Source organism: Balaenoptera physalus (assembly GCF_965194825.1).
Source record: "Balaenoptera physalus genome assembly, chromosome: 1".
NCBI lineage: Eukaryota > Metazoa > Chordata > Mammalia > Artiodactyla > Balaenopteridae > Balaenoptera > Balaenoptera physalus.
In genome coordinates this window covers 50,559,263-50,576,016 of record NC_138882.1, presented here as the reverse complement: position 1 = coordinate 50,576,016, position 16,754 = coordinate 50,559,263, and the positions used below count along the sequence as shown (strand labels likewise).

Sequence of the window (16,754 nt, the reverse complement as noted above, 5' to 3'; positions counted from 1 at the left end):
TTAATTTTGATGAACTCCAATTTAATCAATATTTTCTTTTATCACTTATGCTTTAGGTGTTTTATCTAAGAAACCATTGCCTCATCTAAGGACATGAAGATTTATGCCTGTTTTCCCTTGAGAGTTTTAATACTTTTCAATTTTATATTTAAATCTTTGATCCATTCAGACAGTTTTTGTATATGATGTGAGGTAGGGGTGCAACTTCATTCTTTTGTGTACAAATATTTAATTGTTGGAGTTTTGTCTTTTTAAACTTTAATAAAGAATCATAATTTTCTCAAAATTATTATGAAACAAATATGTTTCATTTTTACAATTAAAAAAAGTAATGTATGGAGCACATACTGTGTACCAGACATTATGTTGGGCATAGGATCTGTAAAGATAAAAAAGATAATTCTTACCTTCAGTCTCTCACAGATCTGGAAATTAAGAAACTTGAAAGTATTGATAGTAATAAAAATTTGAATGGAACATATAAGATATTTGAAGAAGTTACTAGTGGTTTTAAAGAATTGGTTTTTGAGAGATTGCATGTGAAAATAAGATGACATGGTAAAAAATAAAAATATTCCTGAAAATTGCTGTAAAAAGCACTTGATGGTGGTTGCTATGCAGTAGGAATATTTTACCTTGATTAGTACTCTTAGAGTCATTTGCTATTAACTTAGTAATTTGGGGGGTGGTCGGTGAGAAAGAAATTGTCTGTCATCCATAAATGCAAGGTAAAGATAAGACCATAACAGAAATGACAAAGAAATCTCTCACTCATTCTCTCTCTCCCTCCTCTCTCTCTCTCTTTAGTATAACTGAATGAATTAATATTTATTTAACTAAGAGCAAAGGGTTCTTTACAGCAGTGCTCTCTGAGTCATTCTTTGCCAATTCTGGGGTTTTTTTCACCCCTTTGTCTTCCTTTTTTTCCCTCTTGATGCTAATCTTATATTTGTTGATATATCTTGCTAAGATTTGCACTTATTTACAACAGCTTTCTTTGAACTGAGTTTAGTCTTTTGTGACTAATTATTGAGTTAATAGTTTTGTGACTAATTGACATTAGGACATGTTAGATTCATTGTATTAGTCTGCACGGGCTACCATAACAGAATACCAAAGACTGGGGGCTTTAAACAACAGAAATTTATGTTCTTAAAGTTCTAGAGGCTTGAAATGCAAGATCAAGGTTCCAGCTCTTCTGGTAAGGCCCTTCCTGGCTTGCAGAGGGCCTTTTCGCTGTTTCTCACATGGCCTTTACTCAGTGTGCACGTGCAGGGGAGAGAGGTGGGGAGGGAGGGAGAGGGACATCTCTGATGTCTCTTCCTCTTCTTATAAGGACACGAGTCCTTTTGGAATAAAGCCCCACCCTTATGACCTCATTTAACCTTAATTACCTCCTCAGTGTCCTATCTCCATATCCAGTCATATTGGGATAATTTGGGTGGAGAGCACAATTCAGTTCATAACACCCATGTAACACATTGTAGTCACTTTGATATGCTTTATTTTACAATAAGAAAGTACAGTTAGTCTCTGTAAAACTTACATTGTTGCTGGAGGGGGTGAAAAAAAAACCTTACATTATCTAGGCTCTCTACACCTATATTTCCTCACCTATACAACAAGAAACTTGGACTAGTTGATTTCTGAATGCTGAAATTCTCTGTTCCTTCAACTTAGTTACTGATTTCTCATATTATTCAGCAGATAGGTTTTAGGAAGCATCTTATAATAGAAATTCATGTTCTGTAAATCAGCATTCTACCAACTCGTTACTGAAGTGAAAGTCTTAGTCATTCTATGTACCTCTAAATTCTGACATAGATATTTTTTTCAACAAGCTATGCTGGTTAGGTTTTTACTATGTTCTTTTAAACTAGCTATGCTGGTTAGGTATAATTTAAAGAATTGGATGCGACATGTTTCTTTTTTCTTCCGGTTAATAATACCTTTTATTTATACAATAAAGTTTATCCTTCATAAATACATTTCATTGTAATGGATACAATAAATACAACATAATAAGTGTAGACAGCAAAATGTGAGAATCCTTCTCATACTTACTCCTCTTTCAAAGGAGTTAACCACAATTAACAGCTTGGTATGCATCCTTCTAATCTTCTTTCTATGAATGTACATATGAATATTAATTTATATTTTTTCATAAATGAGATCATGCTGTATATATTCTGTTATTTAAATTTTTTCCTCAGCATTGTGTCTTGGGATTTTCATAAATACCAAGGTATATGCATATCATTTTTAAAATGGCTGCATGGTGTTATATAATGTTATTGTAATTTATGTAACTATTCCCCTTTTGTTGGATATCACTTTGTTTTCTTTATCACTATTAAAAGTAATGTGCAGAGATTCCTTCAGAATATACTTCCTACATGTGGGATTAAACACATTGAAAATTTTGATAGTTACTATCTGTCTTCCTAAAAGGCTTTACAGATTTACATTCCACCAACAGGGAGTGATAGTGTTCATTTACTTTCACCACTGCCAAAATAATACCACTATTTTAAAATTGCTTCCAATCCAATGGTTGAAAAATTATATTTCTTTGTTTTAAAGTTGCATTTATCTGATATCTGGGATGTTGAACATCCTTTCACTTGTACACTGTGTATTTTTCTATAAATTGCTGTAGTTTACCCATTTTTCTTATGGAGTATCTTTTTAATATTGATTTGTAAGAGTTTTGTAAAATATATTTTGCATGTGAATTCTTTATTTTAAATGTTGCAGATATGTTTTCCCTGTCTGTTGCTCATCTTTTAACTTTGCTTGTGGTATCTTTTGGAATGGAGATTTTTCATTTTGTGAGAATGTCAGTCATTCTCTTTATCGTCTCTGTTTTGTGTACTGTGTAGGAAGGCCTTCTTCATGTAGAGTTATTTAATTTTTTGTAGTATTTTATAATGTTTCTTTAACTCCATTTGGAGTTTAAGTGGGTAGCCAATTCACCCAACCTTACTTGCTATGTAGTCCATTTTTACTGATTTGATACCATTTTATCTCAATCTAAATTTCTGTGTTATGCAGATCTATTTCTGGACTCTCTGTTCTCTTCTTTTTGTTGTGTTTTTCTAATTTCTTTACCAATAGTGTACTTCTAATTACAGTAGATTACTGTGTCTTTTGAAATCTGAGATGACAAGAACATTTTCCTTCATTTAATTTATTTTACACAGCTATTCTTGCTACTTTTATGTATGGTTTTTTTCCTCTTCTCTCTCTGTTTGCTATTACTTCTTAGTGTTGCTGTAATCTTACTCTACCCTCTTCTGATTTGTGGCTATTAAGTTATATGCGAACTAGAAAACTAGATAACAGACTGCTGGTATTTTAGATAAAATAGTCTCTAGATCGAGGAAATAAAGAATTCATATGACATTGATTCGTGGGTAGAATGTTCATGCTTTAATACATAAAGTTTATTGCATGCATTTTAGTTTCTCAGAGGCTTAGATTTTTTGTTGTTTCTAGGTTCTTAGTAATATTTTGAATAGTTGATGTTGCTGAATATGCAACCTATATAAAAACATTCATATATGTTAAAATTATTTTTTTAATTGAAGTATATAGTTGATTTACAATACTGTGTTACTTTCAGGGATACAGCAAAGTAATTTAGTTATATATACGTATATTCTTTTTCAGATTCTTTTCCATTATAGGTTATTACAAGATATTGACTATAGTTCCCTGTGCTATACAGTAAATCTTTGTTGTTTATCTATTTTATATATAGTAGTGTGTATCTGTTAAGCCCATACTCCTAATTTATTCCTCACCTGCAAAATTATTTTTTAAACAGAAACTACATTTAAATCACGTTGAGGGACAGCTTTCTTTATTTCCATCATTTTATGGTAATCAAAGTTGTCTGTTAATAGGGAAACAAAGTAAATATGACCAAGCCCACTTTTTGCTTTGGGGTTTTCTTCTCTAACAACACAATAGAGAATAAAATTAAAATTAAAAAAAAAGAGTAGGTAAAGTAGAGTAAGATTTACTCTTATTCTATATCAGCTATAACCAGATGTATTATAAGAGCAGCATCTGGAGAATTCCCTGGCTCTCCAGTTGTTAGGACTCAGTGCTTTCTCTGTGGGGGCCCGAGTTCAATCCCTGGTCTGGGAACGAAGATCCTGCAAGCCACACAGCGTGGTCCCCCAGCCCCACCCTGCCACCAAAAAACAAGAGCAGCATATGTAACCATGGAGCATCTTTAACTCAAGGTCAGCTTTAAAAAAAGCTTTGACCTGCTTTATGGTTTGGACAAATAATTCTCACTGGCCTTGGGCAATTATAGCCTTTATTGTACCTAAATTGCTAAGCTTACATGAGGTACTTAAAAGTAGCTGTCCCTTCTTTACTTCACAATCAGTAGAATCCTGCATTAGCTGTTCAGTTCTAAAGCATAAGAAATAGAGAAGTAGTAGTGCTATTTTTTTTTTACATTTGTATATTCAAATTAAATGAATAGATTCAACATGTTTTTTTAAACTTCATTTTAAGCTTTTGTTTTCTTTAAAATATCTCTGGTATTATGAGTTTGTGTGTGTGTGTTACATATTACTTAGGGAAATACTGTTTCTCTTATTACTGGACAGGTGAATTATTTAAGGGTTTCCAGGATTGCACTAAGATTAGGAGCATCTGAGGGTCGTAAAAGAACCTGTACTTTTTCTAGACGTTTCAAGCTTAGAGTGCCCCAGAGATCCAGAAATAGGGTAGTTCTAAATTATGATTAGCATCTGGAGTCTAGTCAGAGCTCACTTGGGCAAGAAACATACCCTTTTTAGGCTTGGGGTTCCTGAAGCTGTATGTATCTATACTACGAAATTCAGTAAATCAATATGCTATATGACAGCTCACAAAGTGGATCCTGCCTGCAAAGACATATATTGATTGGCCCACACAGTGTTTTTAAAATACCTAGATTTATGGCTTCTGACTGAAAAATTGGAAGATCTGACAACCTTGGGGCAGCAACTAGCTAGATGGACTTGTGCTCTCCAGTTCACCAGAATCCATACCACTACTTATCCTGAATGTGTCAGTTGCCGCTTATCACCATACTTGTACAATTACCCACTTACTTAACTCATTTATGTTCCTACCCAGCAACTGAAGGTTTGGAATATCTAATTTATAACCATCAGTCTACATCTCTTTCTCTGTGTCTGGTGCAGCTAAGGTAAAAATGAGTAGATAGCAATTTAATATAGTTAGAACAATCAACTCATTTTTTCCAGAAACACATTACATATTTATGTCTTCATTATCTGTTGCATTTTGTGAATGCAGTACTTAATCCTGAGATACTTAATTTACTCTCTGCTGAATCCTACTCACTTCACCTCCCAGCACCTAGTCTGCCTTGATCACCTCTGCAGTAGTGTCTTCTGAAGTCTTATGAACACATATTTTGTCCACCACTGTAAGTTTATTATAGTAGAGATTTAGAAAACTTCATTCAATTAAAAAATAATTGTGTTCCTGTGAAGAGGCCTTTGATTAGCCTTTTCTTAATATAGTTCACAGTTCATTTTGTTCAAAGAAATACATATATTGTTGTCATTCGAAGACTAAGAAAGTAGTAATTTAAATTTTTATTTCCCTAGTTTTCCTAGTTGGCCTTTGGACACTAAATTTTAGTATTGTTTTCCTTGCTTTCAGTTACAGATGAGGACACAGTAAAGAGATATTTTGCCAAGTTTGAAGAAAAATTTTTCCAAACCTGTGAAAAAGAACTTGCCAAAATCAACACATTTTATTCAGGTAAGTAGTTGTTTGGTACAAGAGACAATTTCTGCTGCTAAGGAAGTAGGAACTCTACCGTGTCATTGTTGAAACTTCTGATCATTTTAAAATTGGGGCTTTTCTTACTATATTGCAATTAAAGGATATTTTCTTTAGCTGAGGTAGGAATGCATCTGGTACTTCACCGTTTGAGCCTTATATTGCCTAGTTCTCTTGCAGTTGCAAGGATTTCAGGACCTCATTATGACTCAATACCTTGAGCTTCACTGTGGCCCAGTCCAAAGCATTAAAGAGTCAGAAACTTGGTTTTATCATTTCTCTCAGAGCTGAATGACACAGTTGCAGCTTATTAATTATGTCACTTTTATGCCTTTCCGTTGTGTGGAACACTCATATCTGTCTCTCTAGGGCATGGTCTCCAGAGTAGCATCTACAAGAAGCTCTTGAGAAGAAAAGAAAATATTAGAACTTCTATTTATTTATGTCTGACCCTTTAAATTGTTGTTTTTTATATATGTTTACTCCCCTACTCCTTTAACATCTGTTTTTTCATTTCATAGAACTCAAATTTTTTGACTACCTCATTCTGTTCCATTTGACCAGGCCCCTCCCAGAATTACTTTCATTTCCATCAGTCCTTGAGCTTTTAATCCCTTTACCCTCATTGCCTTGCATTGATTGCCTCTGCCTGACAAAACTCCCAACTGTGGACCAATCCAGCCTTTTACCTTCTTCATGCCTACCCCCAGGCTGCTTAGGACAGCCGGGGGGGAAAAAAAAGTCACAGCAGAACAAATTTGAACCACTGTAAATTCATTGTTGCATTCTTAACTATGTTCTCAAAGCTGCCTGTGGATACTGATCAGTGCCCTTTTTCATATTCCAAAGTGCTTTTCTAAACCCTATGCCATTCTCTTGAATTCTCTGACCCAAGCATCTTCCCCATCATGTTCATTATACCTCCTACTTTACAAATAAATATAAAGGCCTTCAATTCCTGTTGGTGTGTAATACTTATGCAGATCTGTGCCACTCCCCTCCTCCCAAATACCTATAGATATTCTTACCCTTATTTATTTTCCTCCAATATTTGTAGAAAAGATATACCTCTTCAGTCTATGGCAAATTCTATAACTACTGACTGAATTTCAGCTCCTGGAGACCTTGTTCCAGAAATTATTTCCTCTAAGAAAATAACTTTCCTCTAACTTCCCTTTTCACTGGTTTAGTTTCCTTAGCAAGTCACTCCCTTTAAACAGAAAATAAATAAATAAATAAGGAAGCAGGGACTTCCCTGGTGGTGTAGTGGTTAAGAATCCGCCTGCCAATGCAGGGGGACATGGGTTCGAGCCCTGGTCCAGGAAGGTCCCACATGGCGCGGAGCAGCTAAGCCCGTGCGCCGCAACTACTGAGCCTGCACTCTAGAGCCCGCAAGCCGCAACTACTGAGCCTGCACTCTAGAGCCCGCAAGCCACAACTACTGAGCCCGCATGCCACAACTACCGAAGCCTGCGCACCTAGAGCCTGTGCTCCGCAACAAGAAAAGTCACCGCAGTGAAGAGTAACCCCTGCTCGCCACAACTAGAGAAAGCCCACACGCAGCACCAAAGACCCAACGTGGCCAAAAATAAATAAATAAATAAATTTTTAAAAAATAAAAAAAATAAATGGGATCACCTCATCTTGAAAAAAAGGGAAGCAAATATCTTAACTCTGTGTTCTCCTTCTCATCTTTCATTTATGGCTGGATTTCTTCCTAGGCAGAGGAAGTAGTTTATGCAAAGGCACAGAGCTGTGAAAGGGCATAGCGTATATGCACGTCCTTTTCACTAGGTTGCAAACATCTAGAAGGCAGAGACAAAACAGAAATACTATTTGAAACCATGCAAATGCATAGATTTTCAGCAAGGGAAAAATGTACAGAAGGAATTACAGTGTTCAAGGACAAAAGTAATTTCGACAATTAGGAGGTAAGAGGATGAAGAGGAACCAGCAATGTAGACAGAGGAGAGGGCAGCCATATAATGTAGAATGAGGAAGAGGAGACTGAAAGAGGAAGGCATTTGCAAGAAAGAGTATTTCGACTGAGAAAAGTCTATTGGGTATGATCTAAGGTTGTAAATGAGAAATATAAAGGTCAAGTTTATTAGCATTTTTCTTTTACTATGATTGTTCTGGGAAGGATCTCTGAACCCAACTCTAATTGGATAAATTAGATTACAAAAAGTAGATAAAGCTTCTTGATTTACAAAGAAAAATAAATATCTGCTCTTAACAATAGATACATACTTTATATATTTTCAGTTAACAGTAAAAAATACATACAAATTATGACCTCATTACACAGACAGATGTGTGTGTTTTATGTGTTTGCATGCATCTGTATATGTGTGTATGTGCAATATATTTGATTAAAAATATTTTCTCATGAAACAATACTTATTCTTACTACTTATAATATATTCTATATTCTCTAATTGTTTCTATTTGATTTTTTAAATGCTGATATATGATACACTAAATTGCTTTCATGATCTCATATTGGGTTACAACCCTCAGTTTGCAAAATGGTATTTTAGACTTGGTTACTTTTCAAAGATAATTTTAGGCTTTCTACTATTAAAAATTTGGGGGCTATGATTTAATGACTTCCTTTCTCTGTGTGTATTGGCAGAGCCATTAGGGCATGTCTCTTGATGTCATCAAGGAGTAGGTACAAATTGATAGTCTTCAGGCTGACTTTTTGCCAGGTCAGGAAATGATGGGTAATATGAAGACATGATTGACAGAAGTAGAATTGGTGCTTGTCCTAGATAGTGTCATTTTTCTCCTTATTTAGCCACCTTCTCCATGGCAGATTGTCTTGTATACTACAATCCTCAGATACTAGGGCACATGAAGAACTATAAATAATATAGGGGTGAGTTCATCTTATAAACCCTACCTCCACCCAGTTACATCTCACAAATTATTTAATGGTCAGTTAAAAATGGTTATTTTTTAGGTGAGATATAGTATTGCCTGAAACCTTGAAGTACCCCCTGCCCAAATGCTATAAAAGCTAAACCAACAAAACAGAATGAATACTACTAAAATATGAATGTATTTATTTTCATAAAAGTCTATTACCTATCAATTACATTTTGGATTTTTGAACCTTATTATTTTTTTTGAAGACATTTACCATGTAACCTTCCTTGGCCTCTACGTACTTACTTGTAAAATGAGCAAATTGATTCCCAACCCTCTGGGATTTCACACGTAAGGAGTCAGAAGCTATTTTCAATATTTCACAAAACCTAATGTAAGTTATTTTATTCTTTTTTTATTACATATTTTTTGGCTAATAAGATATGGGTATTTATTTAGATTTATAGATAAAATCTTCAAACATTCGAAGACCATGGGAAGAGAGGGAAATTTTTTAAAGGAGGTATCCTTTTGGTGATAACATTGCTGATCACTGACCTAGAGTTCTCCCAGGTGTCTTCTCGCACTGAAAATGGTATCAGTCAATACAAACTGAAGGTTGTAGTGCTAGAAACTTTTTTTTATGATGACCAGTAATGTCCTTTTCCATTGGGAGTATAAATTACTTCATGTCACATCTTTCTCTTTTCTCGAACCAGTTTGCTTTCTCCCTCCATTCAAAATACTTGGCTTCTAAGCAGTATTTCTAGGCACCTACATTTTAAAAAAATCTTAGACTACATCTGTTGCTTTTAATATTCCACAATTAAAACAGGCAAGCCCTTTTGATTGGTTGGAGTATTTTAAATATCTAAATGCTTTTTCCTTTGTTTCTAAAGGAAACAATTTCAGGGTTTTTATCTGGCTTGTCCTAATTTTTGACTTCAGTTTTTATGTTAGGAACTCACAACACTGTTATGTGCTTTTCCTTTCTTTACCAAAAAGGAGGGAAGAAAGGAAGGAAATCACAGTAGTGTTATTTATAAGTAGGAAAATAATGGTAATAGAAACAGATTTATTTCTTGGCTGTAAAATATTTTCAGTCTCCATGTAAATGTAAGACCAATTGGATAATAGTTACTCAAATCTATTCTTATTATACAGTTATTCCTATAATCCTATTATACAGTATCTTGCTATATGTTTACTTTTCTTTATTCTTTTTGAATTTGAGGCACTGTATAACCACTGAGTATGTGTAATGAAACATAAGAAACTCTCTCACTGAAATACTAAATGTTCATTTCACAAGTGATTATATGTATCTAGTACCCACAACTGTGGCTTAATGGCTAGTTTTGTTCTTTGCTTATTCATGTGTTAAAATGAGGATTAAATATATCTAGTTAAGTAGGGTGACCATAGGTTTGTAATATTGTTTAAAATTCTGTTGTCTTAGCGTTTCTTCCTACATCATTACAACAGAATCAGTTACATTTTTTTTTTATTTTTAAAAAGTATTTATTTATTTATTTGGCTGCATCGGGTCTTAGTTGCGGCGTGTGGGATCTTCATTGCGGCATATGGGATCCTCTGCTGTGGTGCCTGGGCTCCTCTCTAGTTGTGGCGCGTGGGCTCCAGAGTGTGCGGGCTCAGTAGTTGTGGTGCGCAGGCACTCTAGTTGTGGCATGCGGGCGGCATGTAGGATCTTAGTTCCCCAACCAGGGATCGAACCCACGTCCCCTGCATTGGAAGGTGGATTCCCAGCCACTGGACCATCAGGGAAGTCCCCAGAATAAGTTACTTAAAAGCTCTTAAAGGATGGGAGGTTAGGGGAAGTTGGGGAAGTGAATTAAAGCAGCTAGAGTGGCTTGCTTTCTTCCTAACACATCTGATGAAAATTAAAATTACAATTATTTACATTCTATGCACAATAAGTGTTGCTTTCTTCATTTTCTTTAAAAAAGTGATTGATAGGCTTCTATTAAAAACAAGCCATGGGGAACCAACCTTTTCTTTGTCTTTTCTTCTTTCTTTCCTCCTCCTTCCCTCCTAGCTTTTGTTTTCATTTCTTTCTTTCTAAGACTGAAAGCATAGGCAATGCCCATAGTAATGGGGTAACAGGTTTTTAGGATGGCATCTTCACAAAAAAGCAGACTATCATCTAAGTTAGTGTTCTTTTAAACAATTGTAGGTTGCAACCCAATAAATGACCCACAGGGGTCAGCACATTTTTTAAAGATATGAATAAAATATAGTAGAATAGAAAATATCAGAGTACATCTAATATATTTCTTTACTAATTATATCTTTAAAAAAAATTTATGATATTTGTTATTGTAGAGTTGTACAACGTACTGTGGAAGCGAACATGAAGAAGCATAAATGGAAACTTTTAAATTTGCCAGATCCTCTTGGAGGAGTGTGTTCAGGAATGGCTGTGTGGGGAGTGGGGAGAGCTGGAGTACGGTGTTCTAGGGCAAGGGGAAACCTATCCAGATGTGTAATGCATTAACGTCCATGACATATTTGGGGGTGAGGAGGATAACGACTAGTCAGCTGAGGCTGGAGTTGTAAGAGAATAAGGAGTGTTATTGATTAGAGAGAAAAGTGGAATGGAAGAATAGGATGCTATTTTCACACATGGAGGTTTTAGACTTAAGTATTTGAGGTTGTCAGAATTTCAGGTAGTAAGAACTCCAGATAAAAGCAGTGCAAAAATTGGACGTAATGCAACAAGATTAACTATCCTGAATCACCTATAATGGGTCAGCATTCTTATAAACTTACTTTGTATTTCAGGTAACAGTGAAATCCATAAATTGAATCAGCAAGATGATAACATTGAAAGACAAACAATAAAAGTATTCTAAGGCATTAACTTTATCAAGAAATATTCTTCAGTTGCATAAACATAATAGCTTTGCTACTTTGAAGATACCTTGTATTTCTAAAGTAACTTTTCTCAAAGTAAAAATATGTATACAAATCTCGTTAAAACTAAAAAAGATCTTGATAATCTTTTTTTAGCTCTTTGAGGGACACATAGGTACTTTGAAAGTTCTTGAACAGCTATTGGAAATTTTTATCAAATATTTTATTATCAATGTATGAGAGCTTATGGCATTAAGCAAATATTATTAAGATAATAATCTGTTCATATTTAGAGTGACTTGATTCACTGGCATGAATAGAAATTGGAATTTATTGCCAAAATAGGCTGTTTTCATCAGTATTTATAAAATTGCTTAGGAATATTCATTTTTATTTTTTATAACTGTATTTGTAGATTTTCATTCATAGACCAAAATATGTTTTATATACACATTTAATACCTCTTTTTAGGTTCTGTGCTGTTCCATGTATTTGAGCTTTTTGGAGATCTAACTTTAGAAAGCTGAGGTATCATTGCAAAATAGACTTGGACACTTGGTGTCAAAAGCAGTGTTTCTCATCCTTTTTAAACCTATGCCCCTTTGATAAGTTAAAAAATCTCACATCATAACTGTAGTAATATTGAATTTTTTTTTCAAGTAACATATGCTTTATCCTCAACACTCCCATGTAGGGATTCTCTCTCATTATGCTCTTCTAGACAGTCGTGCCCTTAAGGAAGAGAATCACTAGTTTAAAGAAAGTAGCAAAATACCCTTGAAATTTTTATTTTTCCTTATTTCTACATAGGAACTTGGATTACTAGAGAGAACTCTTTTCCTACATATCCATTCATTCATTCATTCAACAAACATGGATTGAACCTGCTATTGCAAAGATGAAAATGATAGTCCACACAAAAAAAGTGTATGTGAATGTTAATAGCAGCATAATTTGGGCTTCCCTGGTGGCACAGTGGTTGAGAATCTGCCTGCCAATGCAGGGGACACGGGTTCGAGCCCTGGTCTGGGAAGATCCCACATGCCGCGGAGCAACTAGGCCCGTGAGCCACAATTACTGAGCCTGCGCGTCTGGAGCCTGTGCTCTGCCACAGGAGAGGCCGCGATAGTGAGAGGCCAGTGCACCGCGATGAAGAGTGGCCTCCGCTCGCCGCAACAAGAGAAAGCCCTCGCACAGAAACGAAGACCCAACACAACCAAAAAAATATTAAATAAATAAATAAATAAATAAATAAATAAGTGGATACATGTATTAAAAAAAAAAAAGTCTTCCCACGAGGTCACATTTGAAAAAAAAAATAGCAGCATAATTTATATAGTAAAAAGACTAAAAACAATCCAAATGTCCATGAACTGATGAATATTTAAACAAAATGTGGTGTATCCATACAGTGAAATACAGTTCATCAGTGAAAGGAAGAAACTACCGATACATGCTACAAAATGTATGAACCTCAAAATCATGCTAAGTTAAAGAAGCCAGAGAGACACATAAGACTACATATTGTATGACTCCTTTATATAAGGTGTCCAGAAGAAGCAAATCTGTAGACACAGAAAGCAGATCAGTGGTTACCTGGGGGTGGGAGTGAGGATCAACAGCCAGCAGCCATGACAGAAGTGTACGAGGTAATGGAAATGTTCCAAAATTGGATTGTGGTGATGACTGTACAACCCTACAAATTTACTAAAAAATCAGCAAACTTTATGCTTACAGTGGGTGAATTTTATGGTATGTAAAACATACATGAAAAAAAGATATTAAAAAAAATTGTTCATCATAAAAGATGAGGATTATAGAACCATTGCCCTCAGAGAGCTCACAGTTAGTAAATAAAGGAAACATATAAACAAAGAATTATATGCAGTGTTCTATGTATGCATATATGTAGTCCCATGAGAGCCTTAAGGAGGGAGCTTCAAATTGTGACTGAGAGTTGTTAGACAAGAAGAATTTTACATAGAAAATGATATATATGATTAGCCGTGTAAAATGAGTAAGGAGTTTGCCAGATGGAGAAGCTGTTTGTTGACTTATTGCTGGCATACAGGTTCTTTTTCTATCCATTTTTTGGGACTTCTTACATTTTTAATATCCTTGTACTGAAAGATGTAAATAATTACAAAATTTGTGTATTGACAACTCTGGCTAAGGAAGCTAAACAAATAGCAAACTCATGTATTAATGTTTTAACAACAAAAGTTGATCATTCATGCTACTTAGGATATTCTGGCTTTTGGATCTTACTAATTACCTGAAGCTTTTAATTAGCATAGTAATTTCAAGTGGACTTTGGATAAATCTTCACATTCTTTCATTATATATGTGTTTGTATTTGTGTATAATATTTTTTCAAATAGCTATTAAGTGGTTGGGACATATTGTTTGAACTTAACTACTTACTAAAAGTGTCTGGTCTATTTTTTGGCCTAGGAGCATCACGAAAAAATTGCTGAGACGTAAAGTGCACTGTGAACCAAGAAGTTCTATACTGTTTTTGATCATGAGGATAATAAGACGAACACATATGCAATAGAAATGCTTAACTTGTATTTTAAAAAAACCCTAGATTCATTTTCCCTTTGATTTAAATGTGAAATTTGAATATAGGTGAATAGTTCCATTTCTTACAATATGGAAGACTACAAAACACTTAAAAGCTGTATAGCAGTGGTCCCCAACCTTTTTGGCACCAGGGACTGGTTTCACGGAAGACAATTTTTCCGTGGCGCTGGGGTGCAGGGGATGGTTTGGGGATGTTTCAAGCATATTACATTTATTGTGCACTTTATTTCATTATATATTACAACATAATAATAATAGAAATAATTATACAACTCACCATAATGCAGAATCAGTGGGGAGCCCTGAGCTTGTTTTCACTTGCCACTCACTGATAGGGTTTTGATATGAGTCTGCAAGCAGTGGATTTATTATGGTCTCTGTGCAGTCAAACCTCTCTGCTAGTGATAATCTGTATTTGCAGTCACTCCGCAACGCTAGCATCACCGCCTCAGCTCCACCTCAGATTGTCAGGCATTAGATTCTCATAAGGAGCTTGCAACCTAGATCCCTCGCGTGTGTAGTTCACAGTAGGGTTCGCACTCCTATGAGAATCTAATGCCACCGCTGGTCTGACAGGAGGTGCAGATCAGGCAGTAATGCGAGCGATGGGGAGCAGCTGTAAATACAGATGAAGCTTCGCTGGCTCCCTCGCTGCTCACCTCCTGCTGTGTGGCCCAGTTCCCCGGGGGTTGGAGACTCCTGCTGTATAGGATATGCAAATTTTCAGGTGCAAAATAAAACATATACTTAATATGGCTATAGACATAAAAGAAAGTATCAAAACCATGAGCAAAGAATAAGAGACTATCAAAATTGACTTTTAAAAATAACCAATTAGAAATTTTTAAATGACAATATAATTACTTAAATTAATATCTTAATCAATTAAACTGTAAACTAGTTAGACCTTAAGAGAGAATTTATAAACTAGTAGAGTTGAAATAGTTACTCAGCATGCAGCACAGAGATAGAGAGGAAAATATAAGGTATGTAAAAGACAGAATAAGAAGGTCAAGAAGTGATAGTTGATATCTATGATTTGCTTTTTCCACTACCCATTCCATATTTCCTTTGCCCTCAGCCAGTACCTTAGCTGGTGAGGGTTCTTTACTGGATGGCATAACCGAAACTTTAATTCCTGAAGGGGCTGAATCCTTAGTAATTCTGTCTTTTTTTGATTGCTTTAGTTTTCCATTAACTTCTGTTATTGGTCATGGAAGTACTAGGATGTGTTCCAGGGAGTCTCCTGGATGGCAGACACAGTCCTCCTTGCTACTGTTGTGTTATCTATTCCCCTTGGTAATCAGAATCACTTTAACAAGTAAACACCTTCTTTGCCTACTGGTTCAATGGTATGATGAGTCCAAAAAAGGCCAGGTGGCAGTCTCATCTTCCAATTCAACAGAACCATTGTTGTATTCCTATGAAAGAAGCATTTCCCCTTGAGGACTAACCAATAGGCAGAGCTCAAGTTGCAGGTTGAGTGGATTATTAGATATAATAGTGAAAGGAGCCACTCCTACTTCCACCCCTTCTTTCCTAGACTGTGAATTTTGGCTGTGGTTAGGATAGAACCAGATAATGGTCTCAATACTGCATTCTGAAAGACAGAACCCCAGCCTGTGAGAGTTTTGTCTCCCAACTCATTTCAGTAAGCCTTTATGTTAGGCCAGCTATTTCTAGGTATGTGATAAAACCATTTTATTCCATAGATATGCTCATTGCTTTACCACCGTGAAAATGGATAAGGCATTCCAGTTGATAGTGGTAGCAAGCAGAAGCATTATAAGCAGGGAAGGCATATCCATATCAAGAAAGCACTTGTTCCAAAGAGGACAAATCTCTGCCCCCTGCATCTAGTGCATGCAACCTGCCACTAGGTGGTTGGTCAGTTCCAATGAGGAATGGTGTCATTTCTGGGGCTCATTGCTAGTCTCTGCTGCCAGGTAAGTAGCTGCATTATTCGATGCATAGTTTCATACCAGGTGCTAGAGGCTGTGTTGATTTGCACCAGTGATAATACCACATCTAGAATAGCAGCTGCCTTCAGGGTGACCACTTGATTAAGTTTAACAATAATCCACACTCATTCTTCAAGATTCGTCCAACTTCTGCACAGACTAACCAGATGAAGTAAATGGAGATGTGATAGATAACATCATCCCTGGTGGTGGCACTAACCTCTGAAGTTCCCCTAGGGATATGTTTGTGCTTCTGGCTTACTATCTTGATAGGGAGAAATTCCAGAACTTCCACGAGCCCTTCCTCCCCTGGGTCAGAGTCAATGTTGAGATTCCACCAGTAGCCCAGTATTTCTATGCCAGTTATACATTCCAGAACTGGAAATATAATCATAGTATGAGCCTGTGAACCAGCTGGGTCCACTAAGTTAAACCTGGGCTAATATTCCATCTATCACTTGAACAACTGTAAATCTCCATTTTGACTGCTGGACCAAATGGCATTTGGAGTCTTCAGAAATTTGCATCAGTTCAAAGTATGTGGTAGGCATAATTCTAAGGTGCCCTCCAAAATCCCTTCCCCCTGCTATACACATACTTTCTCTCAGTTATTCAATCAAACACTAACCTAGGTGCTGCTAT

At 35.7% G+C, this 16,754-nt stretch overlaps 1 protein-coding gene across 4 annotated transcripts in view; it reads left to right on the top strand.

Moving 5' to 3' along the window:
* Positions 1-16,754, top strand: part of XPR1 (xenotropic and polytropic retrovirus receptor 1) — a 198,998-nt gene that overhangs the window by 110,112 nt on the left and 72,132 nt on the right. For all 4 annotated transcript variants that reach the window (XM_082465311.1, XM_082465313.1, XM_082465312.1 and 1 more), the window contains one exon: positions 5,698-5,799. In XM_082465311.1, coding sequence (XP_082321437.1) covers positions 5,698-5,799 — 102 coding nt within the window. The remainder of the gene's footprint in view (positions 1-5,697; positions 5,800-16,754) is intronic.